We start from the raw sequence: 10,497 nt of genomic DNA on the forward strand, positions 1-10,497 counted from the left end.
TCAAAATATTTTTATAAAAGATCAGCTCAAACGTATAAAAATAGTAAAAATTACAAAAATAAACTTTGACTAGACTTACAACTACTGTTAATCAGAATACTAAATGTAAAAATAAAAAGAAAACTATCATATTCAATTAATATAAATAAGATCGCATGTGTATACATTGTTAGAATAAAAGCTCTATGTTTTACCAAATAAAGAAATAGTTTTTTTTGGTTGTTATTTTAAGAAGGATTAATTAGCCTAGTCTAAATAGACTAAATTTATTGAAGTTTTATTTGAAGTCTTTCTTTTGTTTCATTCTTAGGGACTGAAATTGTTTTTTTAGTAAAACTGACAAATGATTAATACTATAAAACTTCAATTTTTCAAAGTATACAATGCTAGTGCAAGAACTGTATGTTTAACTTAATCAACTTAAAGGTCTTTAATTTCAATTTTAAGATCAGTTAATTTTATTTCAGACTAGTTTTAACACTTAATTGAACAATGGAAGAAAACATCGAATATTTATCTGGGTTTGGTAATGAATTTGCGAGCGAGGACAAAAGATGCCCGGGAGCTCTTCCGGTCGGTCGAAATTCCCCCCAAAAGTGTCCCTACGGCTTGTACGCCGAGCAATTGTCCGGAAGCGCGTTCACCTGCCCGAGGACCACAAACAAGAGAAGCTGGCTTTACAGGATTCTCCCCTCCGTGAAGCATTCTCCCTTTAAACCGTACGCACAAAGTCACGGGAGGTTGATAAACAAGTGGGTGGAGGAACCGAACCCGAACCAGATGCGGTGGAACCCGTTTAAGCTTGTGGAGGGCGATAAAAAAGTTGACTTCGTTGATGGTTTGAACACTGTTTGCGGGGCCGGAGACGTTTTGTCTAGAAACGGCCTGGCAGTGCACATCTACACTTGCAACACCTCAATGGGCAACAGAGCGTTTTATAACTCCGACGGCGACTTTTTGATTGTTCCTCAGTTGGGAGTATTGACTCTAAAGACAGAGTTTGGAATTATTAAAGTTAGTCCCAACGAAATATGTGTCGTTCCTCAAGGAATACGATATACTGTTGAAGTGGATGGTCCGAGCAGAGGTTACATTTTAGAAGTTTTTGGTGTTCATTTCCAACTACCAGACCTCGGCCCGATCGGAGCTAACGGGTTAGCCAATCCGAGAGATTTTCTGACCCCAGTAGCACGTTTCGAGCACTTGAAAGAAAACTTCGAGATAATCTCAAAGTACCAAGGCAAGTTGTTCGCAGCGACGCAAGACCACTCGCCATTCGACGTGGTGGCGTGGCACGGAAACTACGCCCCGTACAAGTACGACCTGAGCAAGTTCATGGTCATCAACGCCGTCAAATTCGACCACGCCGACCCCTCCATCTTCACCGTGCTTACCGCGCAGTCCACCAGGCCCGGAGTCGCCATCGCCGACTTTGTCATATTCCCGCCCAGGTGGTCCGTCCAAGAAGGCACCTTCAGGCCTCCCTACTACCACCGCAACTGCATGAGCGAGTTCATGGGCATCGTCAGCGGCGAGTACGAGGCTAAGGCGGGGAGCAGGCCAGGGAGCGCCACCCTTCACAGCATGATGACGCCCCACGGCCCCGACGCCAAGACTTTCGAGGGGGCTTCCAACGCCGAGCTGAAGCCCGAATTTCTTGCCAAGAACTGCCAGGCGTTCATGTTCGAGTCTTCGCTGAGCATGGCGCTCACCCAGTGGGGAAACGAGACGTGCGAAGTTGTCGATGGCAAGTACTTCAAGTGCTGGGGGGATCTCAAGGACCATTTTGACCCAAACTGGAAACCAACTGAAAGTAACTAAACAATGGTTTGTTATTTAATACTAAGTATAATTATTATCTACTGAAAGTCGATCAGTGCTGTGTTCGATGATTCTGATTTAATATCTGCTGAAAGTAAGCTGTTTAAATTTTGATTATACTGTTTTTTAGCGCAAACTATTTATTGTTTCAAGTTTCAAAAACTACTAACTTTTTATTTAATCATGTTTCACTAAAGCAGTGATTCTTACTATTTTAGCTGTGTTAAACCATATTTCCAAAATTTTTGTTTAAAGAATTTAGTTTTACAACAAAACAAGAAACTATTTAAATATTTGTTAGTTTACAATAATAGATCAAAAAGTTATATGGTTAACTGTACATCAAGTATTTTGTTTTCTAAAATAAAACTATAACTATGCTAATCTTGATGATTACGACTATTATGCTTTTCTTCCTATTTCTTGAGCAGTTTTTATAACTTGTATTAGTTTTAAGATTGGTTGTTGAAACAAAAAAGAAATTTTAACTTTACTACCGTAAAACTGTGTTAATTTTTGCTGCTTATATTGAGATGAATACTGTTAACAATCTTGCCGAAAAGTCGATTTTTAAAGTTTGTTTTTAAGCTTATATTTTTATTGTTTTTAACTTCTTGTGTAAACGTAAACTTACTGGTCATTGCTATACTTCATTACTAAAAAATTTCAATTTTTTTTAAGTTAAGTTACTATAGAATAGACTAATGATATAACATTACCTTACTCTTTAACAAAGGAACTTTTGTACTATTAGAAGTACAAAACTAAACTAAAATCAGTATAATTTTATTTTAATTTAATTTGATTTCACTTTTTATTGTTCATTAACAACCTATTACTTAACCTAATTATATACATTTTTTGTTTTAGCAACGTTTTAAAAGTTTCATTTATTTGCTCTAAGAATGTTATTATAAAGTTGATACAGTTTGATAAAAAAAGGATCGAAAATAAACTTTATTTTATGATATTAGTTGAAAATTTTTGATAAAACAGCATCTTTCATATGTTTTTTTTTATGAATGTTCAATTTTATTGTGAAATACTGATGAAAAAAAAGAAAAGTTACAGTTAAGAGAAAATTAAGAGTCTTTTTAAAAATATAGAACTAAAGTCTTATATATTGTCTTACAAACTATATTTAAATACTAAAAACTAAAATTTTCGATATAAGATAGTTTTTAAAGACTTAAATGTTAGAGATCACTAGGTATGTATGATAAATTGTATTTGCGGTATATTTTATAATAAACGATAAAATTAATCATATATTTTTAATTGATTTAAAGCTATTTTTTGAATGTGTATTTGCACGTTTGTATTTCTCAATAAACATTTTTATCAAAACCTAATAAATATCTATAAATGTGATATTAATTTTAAGAGACTTTTAAATACTTTTAACTTAACATTTACTGTTTTTTAAACTTCTTATTAATTTTAGAAACAATTTTGTCAAATAATTTGTTTAACTTTCTTTAAATAAATTTATGTTTAGTTTGTGGAGACTTACTATATGTAACGCTAGCATTTAGAATTACTTTTACTTAATGACGTTTTAGGTATACTAAAAGGGATTTTATCAGCCGACTAATGTTGTAATAAATTTAAAAACTAAAGTTATTGTTGTTTTTCACAGTTGTTCCACTAGCATATGAAGTTTTCACTTTGTCCAAAAGTTTAATTCGGTTATACGAATCTCAGCCATTAAAAGTTGAAAATATACTGACAATTTGTATTTCAAGTGATAAGTTTTAAATTTTTAAGCATTCAAATTTGGCGTTGTTCTGACTTTTATTAAAAGAGTAGAAATTTAGCGGATAATTAATCAAATCCAAGTCAGATCATTTAGTTGAACATTAATTAAAGCTTTGTATAAAACTACTTCTTGGCTTTAACTCAAAAAAACTAAAAGTAACTAAGTATTTTGAAATATGATTAAATCTTGTCAGATTAAGGCAGTAAAGAGATTTCATTCAAATAACTTCCTGTCACGAACTTTTTTCTGCTCACGAGTTTTTTAGTAATTCAATAACAAAACTAGACCGCTGAAAATGTTGCATTTTTAAACCAACTTAACAATTTTTAAGTTTGATAATTTACTTCTTTAATTTTCTCAAAGTAAATAAAATTAGTTGCATTTTACAAAACTTTACAAACATAAAAAACTGTTCATCTTTAAAACAAGTTTCTTATAGAATTATATCTTACGAGACTTACAGTTGTATGCTTAAGTCACGCTAAAAAGTTTTCTGCCGTTACTTTTTAGATTAAGAACTTAAACAAGCAATAATCCTAATAAATTCGTAATATGTCCTTAAAAGGTCGCTATTAAGATATTTTCTAGGTTTAGTTCATTACAAATAAACTTAACAAATAATCGACTAGTACAAATAAATACTTTTTACACAACATTTTTAAACGAGTTCCTTCAGTGTGTGTAGTAAATTATTTATTTTTGACGTAGTATTAGTTTAATTGAATTCTAAAAATTAAAAATATCGTTAAAAAGTGTTTTCAGAAATTAAACTACTGTCAAATAAAAACTATTAATACTTATAAAGACGTTGTGTTTCTTACATATTTTAGTTTTATTAAAACAAAAAAAGAACTAATTAGTTTTGAAAGTTAGTTCAGCTATCTAAGCCACTTAACTTTGATCTATTTTTGCATAAAGTCGTGCAAAATAGAAAAACTATATCATCGTGGAAATATTTACACAGCATACAAAGAAATAGTTTGTAAATAATGTCATATAAAAACGCATATAAAAATTTAAATTTGAACAGTTTTAGTATTTCAAAAAATCAAAAGGTTGAAAGCTAAAAGTATTTCAACTTAAAAAAAACTAATTAACTGATCATCTAAAGTAAACAAAGGATGTCAAATACATCATTACAGCAATCCGGAGCATTTCAACGACCCGAGTTGGTAGAAAGCTGCCTCGTTCGCGCCGTCAGTGTCCCCGAACTTCAGCATGCTGACAGGCAGCTGGTCATCGTTGGTCAGGTAACCTTCGTCCGCGGTCCACAGCGAGTCGTCGTTCTTGTCACAGTTACAACTTTTGCTTGGGTCCAAACATGCTCCTGTATATACTTTTTTAAACTCAATACTGTACAATGCAGGTTCTTGTAGTAAAACTGATTATTCAACCCGAAAACATACGCTCTCACTGTACACATTTTATTTAAACCATGTTTGCCACTGACCACTTACACCACAGGCACAAGTATGCCTGTCTTCGCCTTCGCCTCCCCAGTAGTGCATCTCTTTGCCGTCGTAAGTGAACCATGACGCGTAATTTGTTCCTTGGTGGTTTAAAACCGATCCTTTACACCGATACTTTGAAAAAAAACTATTTTTAAGTTACTTTAGTTAAAAAATAGACATTAGTTAAAATATAATAAAAACTGTGTATGTTTTACTAATAGCAGATACTTTACTTAAATTAGATTGCTTCTTTGCTACACTAGGTAAAATAGACACTTACAAAAATAAATAATACATTTTAAAGCCTTTATTGAATTTTTGAAAATATTTATTGGTTGATTGAAATCAAAAAAGTTTATATATATATATATGTATTAGTAACCAAAAGAAATGAAAAGACTGTCTAAAACAAACTAGTATGGTTGTTGACCAGTAAGCAGTTGTTTTTATCAAGAGAAACAAATCAGTATAGCTGTGTTTAAAATTTGTTGTTATAACAAGTGTTTGACTACCTTAGTGTTTGACTACTTTTGTTTTAAAGTTTTTAAAGTCAATTGTTGAACTTATAGTTTTATTTAGATTATGGTTTTTTTTTTCTAGTTGATATCAGGCCTAATCCGGTATATTACTAGTTTAAACCATGACTTATATTTTAGTTTCTTTGTTAAGTTAGTAGTCACTGCAACTAATAACATTTGCTATTGTTTTAATAATCTATGTAAAGTAGCTTTACAATTAATAACTATTCGATACCATTTCTTTAAATTCATTATGACTTTGTCTTAGTTTATAAATAAATAGTTTATTTTTAAAAACTTCTACGTGTAAAATAGCTTTTAATATATGTATTTAAAATATATGCTAAATAAAATCTTTAGGCTACCACCGTGCAATGTTCAAAGTAACGATGTGTTTACTTTAATATGCTGCCGACAACTTTCCGAAACATCAACGACCGCCCTTATCGCTCGCAAGGTGTGCTTGTAATGTATTTGCGCTTGAAAGCATTTGGCCGATCCGCATTTGCTCACAGCTGTTTCGTCGGTGTTTACAGGCGGAAAAACGGTGTAAACTGGTATAATAAGATTACGTTAAAAAGTTTTTTCAACGGTAATTAGATTAAACTGCATTAGTTAAAGGAGCATTTTTAAGATGTGATATAATTCAAAAAACTAAGCTCATGTGTATAGAACTTTGAAATGTAATAAATATTAGTGTGTTCTTTTCAATGATAAACAACTAGCTTCCGCTTTCAGTGACTTCGCAATAAACTCGATATGGGCCGTTTTGGTCATTGGGCTGAATCATATAAAATCCAGACGTGGCATAAGGCAATTCATATAGAAGGGATTCACATGTTTTCAAAGCTGGACCAGTCGTTGCAGCCGGACTAGCACCACATCGGTTTAAATTCTCCATTAAGTAATCTAGTTTTTCGTCAATAACAAAAACTGCTTCGCTCGTGTTGAGTATTTCATTTTTAAGTGCTGGTTCTAAGTCTGCGAAGTTCGCACCATTTTCTCCCTTAAAAAGACTAAATTTAAATATTAAATAAAATAAAAACTAAAATTATTCAATGATAAATGTAAAGTTTACTAACCTTTTGGCCTTTTTCGCCGCTTGGTCCTCGTTTTCCGGGAAGTCCCTGTTTACCGGAGTTCAGAAGGTTGCTGGGTTCAGACCCGTAATAAATGTTGTTGATAACCGGCTTATCACATTCTTCTCCTTTCTCAGCATTTTTGATGCTGTCTGCTAATGAGCGATTAAACAAAAGAATTAATAAAAGTATTTTGATAGATTTATGAAATAGCATGATTTTTTATTTTCTGCGTTTTATGAAACGAGTAATACAAGTAAAACTTTGAAACTATATTTTTACTTAAACTTTTTCATATAATAGTTCGCTTGAAAACAGATCTTACTAAGTAAGTCAAAAGTTTTAATGCAGTTTTATAAGCTTTTATTTACTCAAGTCTTGTAAAATTATTTACTTAATGTAAAATATTGTACTTTTTGAAACATGCGATAAGGTGAACAACCTGAAAATAAATTATATGGTTTTCTTTAAAACATAGTAGTTTTTTTTTTAACTAGCTTGAAGGATTTAACTTTTGCATATGTGCTGTAGTAGAGATTTATGGTTAAGTTTGCTTTATACTACACCATGAGTTCAAACTTTGTAGGATACAATTTTTGATTAAACAATTTTTAATAGATATGAAAAACAGGAAAAGTTTTAGTTATAAATTAAACTATAAGAAAATGAGTTTGATATATACATTGCTTATTCAGCGATAAAAAAAGCACTCCAAAAGTTTGGTCTAGGGACCTGGCGTACGAAAAAATCTTTCGGTTATCGAGTCGTACACCACATGCTTATACAATTTCTTAGGAGCTAAAAAGAATAGATTTATTATAAATATCATTAAGTTTTTGAGATCTATCTTTTTAATTAAATAATATTTTTTCTACTTTGTCGACATATCATTTCATTGTAGACTTTTGTTTTTTTCAAACTTGAGAAGATTTTCACAAAATTATAACTTCTGGTTGTTGGAGTTCGATAATTGTAATAAAACTAAAAGTTTGAATCAGGTTCTCTACAATTTTTTTGTATAGAGTTGTTTCTTGAAAAATGTTAAACTATGAATGTCTATAGTTTTTTGTATATAAAAAAAAGTAAAAAAATTACTATGCTTGTTTAGCACAATGGATACAATTTTTCACAACTAGAAACATTTTTAGTAAATTTTCAAACTACAACTGATTTTGATTTTTAAATACATTTTGACAAAACAATGCACCTGCTTTGAAAGTTATGCTAGGTTAAAAAAACAGTTACACTATTATTTGGTTAATGCGACCTTTTCTAGCATACTGTATATTTTTAGATTACGTTTTAGTTTATACATACTTTAAAACAAAAAATAACAACTAATATATTAGTTATAACACGATGTATTTTTGCTAAAAAATATATTTTTGCACTTTTTTTTGAGGTTGATAATTTTTTATAAGTAGAAACTAAAGTCATAAATTGAAGTTTAATTGAAATAGTATGTCATGTTTACTTACTTGTTTACACTATGTATAACCTGTTAAGCTGAACTGCAATGTATTTGAAATATTGATTAAAAGCTTGATATCAGTATTTTCAATTGAAAAATGTAAAAGGGCAACAATGTAAATTTATAAATGAGCATTTGTAGCCTTTGAAGAAATAGTTAAATGAGCTACGTCTAATAAGTCTATGAAGCAAAATAAAAACATTTTGTAATGACCTAAATTAATTAAGACTACATCATTTACCTGTGCTAATTTATTTATAGATTTCTCCGGGTTTTTAAGATAGTCTTTACGTAATATAAAATACAAACATTAATATAACGCAAATTTATACAGCCAAGAAAAAGATAAATTAATATATAAAATACACTTTTTAGTTTTAAATATATACCCCACCTATTTATTCGTATACTTATATGTGCATGTTATCGTTCTTTGCTAAAACTATAAGCCATCTTTTATACATGAAAAGTAGTAAAACTAGCTCAGTTAAGTATGAATTATAAATTCTATTATTAAACTTATCCTAAATGCTGTTGAAACATAAAGTCTGTTTCTACAAATCGTGATACTCAAGTATTTGTCAGCTTTAAGTAAAAACGAAAACCAACAGATGTTAAAAAATTCAAAACGATACTGTTCTTTGTGATAAAACTTTACAACTACTCAACCCTTAAAAGTTTGTAACATTACGCAATTTTTTTATCACAGTATATCAGGTTAATAACTCAGACTTTATAGGTTACCAAAGAGAAACATAAGATTTTTTTCAGCTTTTTGCATGTTAAATAACTAAACATTTTGCTATAACAGTGTAAAATTATAAAGTATAACTTAAATTTAGTCAAAAACTTTTAAATGAAAAATTTTCTATAATAATTTTCTAATTTAAACTATCGGTGTAAAGTTCAATACAATACTTCTATTTTAATACTTGATATGTTTATTTCATGATATGTTGACTGAATTTTTCTAAGATTAAGTATCTATATGAGTTTGTTTCACCTTTTATTTTTAAAAAGTACATAAAACATACTCAAATGCGATTATTTTACAATAGAACACTGTATTTTAAATTGTTTACTGTGAAATAGTATTTTTTATCATCATAATTTTATTTTATTTAGTATAATTAAAAAGCGAATAAGAGTTTATTATTAAAAAAATTAAATAAATATTTAGGTGTTAAGTAAAACGTTTAATTTGAATTATCAAATATTGTAAACTAAACTAGCAAAAGAAAGACAAGAAAAGTTTAAAGCTCAAATTAATAACAAGAAACAAGTACTATAGTGTAATATAAATTCATTGTTTACTTTAAGCGCAGTCATTACTTTATTACACAAAAATTAATAACGTCAGTATTACTCAGTTATGTGTGTTTGTCAACGTTTAATATTATTGCTCTTAATTGTAGTTTTCGTTCGCTTTCACTAAGCTTCGTTTATCAGAATTTATGTAGATAGTTCTTATTTAGTTTGTATAAACTAACAATTTAAGTTATGAGTTTAATAAAAGATTTTACAAGTACAATCAAAAATAAGTTCCTTTGCAATCTCGTTTTCAATATAGCATTTTTTTACTTAAAAGTATTTTTATAAAACTTTTTTCTAATTAGAGCTAAACACTTTTCAAATACTTTAAAACACATAGTAAAAGTTAATATGTTGATATCAGCTTTTGTAGACTTTGTTTAAGCAGAGCACATTTTAAAATGTCTTTAAGGTGCTTTAAATAAATATTTTAGAAAAGAATTGTAGACTACTTAAAGGTTTATAATAGTTTGTTAGTACAAAAGTGTTAAATGGCCATTTACATCTATAACTTAGCCGTAAAACATCTGACAACTTAACCTGCAGTTTTTTGTATAATACCACGTAAAATTTTTGGTTACATTAAACAGTTGCATACTTTAATTTAAGTATACAAAAATTAAGTACTAAATCGATATAAACGGTTTATAAACACTGTTTAAACAAAAAATAAACGTTCAGGAAAGTGGCAGATGGCTCGTAGGAGCAGTAGGAGCTTACGATTGGAGAGGAACTGTACTGAACTATAACGATTATGAAACTTCGAGCACAGAATACGAAGTAGCAGATAATGAAGACATAAAGAAGATTTTAGTCGGAAGAAGCATTGAATCTTATCTTGGTATTGGAAAGTAGTTTTGTGTTTATTTAATTTTTATTTACTTTTAATCTGTTTAGGTTATTCTGTGGTTGCTGGAGATTATAACAATAATGGTGATAGATGGATTACCACTGGTGCACCTAGATACCAATTGTTTGGAGCGGTTAGTTTCAAAGCGTTAAAAACAATTGTAGTTTGAATAAGAATACTGAACTTTTACCTTTTGTTTTCAAACAGTACTTTACTGACTATTCGATTTTGTACTGA

At 29.8% G+C, this 10,497-nt stretch overlaps 2 protein-coding genes across 2 annotated transcripts; one reads left to right on the plus strand and one right to left on the minus strand.

The window, feature by feature from the left end:
* The first annotated feature begins 471 nt into the window (after window positions 1-471).
* Window positions 472-3,064, plus strand: LOC145835260 (homogentisate 1,2-dioxygenase-like). Its single transcript, XM_082942832.1, has one exon. The coding sequence runs from the start codon at window positions 493-495 to the stop codon at window positions 1,819-1,821; it is 1,329 nt and encodes a 442-aa protein (XP_082798958.1). The 5' UTR covers window positions 472-492; the 3' UTR covers window positions 1,822-3,064.
* Window positions 3,065-4,716: 1,652 nt separating this feature from the next.
* Window positions 4,717-6,844, minus strand: LOC145833303 (contactin-associated protein-like 5). Its single transcript, XM_082940487.1, has 5 exons — window positions 6,632-6,844; window positions 6,276-6,555; window positions 5,949-6,103; window positions 5,031-5,163; window positions 4,717-4,907 (listed from the first exon to the last, which is right to left on the minus strand). The coding sequence occupies exons 1-5, from the start codon at window positions 6,842-6,844 to the stop codon at window positions 4,717-4,719; spliced, it is 972 nt and encodes a 323-aa protein (XP_082796613.1).
* Window positions 6,845-10,497: the final 3,653 nt, after the last annotated feature.

The sequence above is a fragment of the Thalia democratica genome, chromosome 4 (genome assembly GCF_965202585.1).
Source record: "Thalia democratica chromosome 4, ktThaDemo2.hap1.1, whole genome shotgun sequence".
In the NCBI taxonomy this organism is placed as follows: Eukaryota; Metazoa; Chordata; class Thaliacea; order Salpida; family Salpidae; genus Thalia; species Thalia democratica.

What these genes read in the sequence shown, in the direction of transcription:
- LOC145835260 (XM_082942832.1), top strand. Translation starts at nt 493, where the DNA reads ATGGAAGAAAACATCGAATATTTATCTGGGTTTGGTAATGAATTTGCG.
- LOC145833303 (XM_082940487.1), bottom strand. Translation starts at nt 6,844, where the DNA reads ATGCTATTTCATAAATCTATCAAAATACTTTTATTAATTCTTTTGTTT. An exon ending in CGAAGTCACTGAAAGCGGAA is followed by an intron (nt 6,104 to 6,275) that starts GCTAGTTGTTTA and finishes TTATTATACCAG; the next exon opens with TTTACACCGTTTTTCCGCCT. An exon ending in GTTGTCGGCAGCATATTAAA is followed by an intron (nt 5,164 to 5,948) that starts GTAAACACATCG and finishes TTTTTTTCAAAG; the next exon opens with TATCGGTGTAAAGGATCGGT.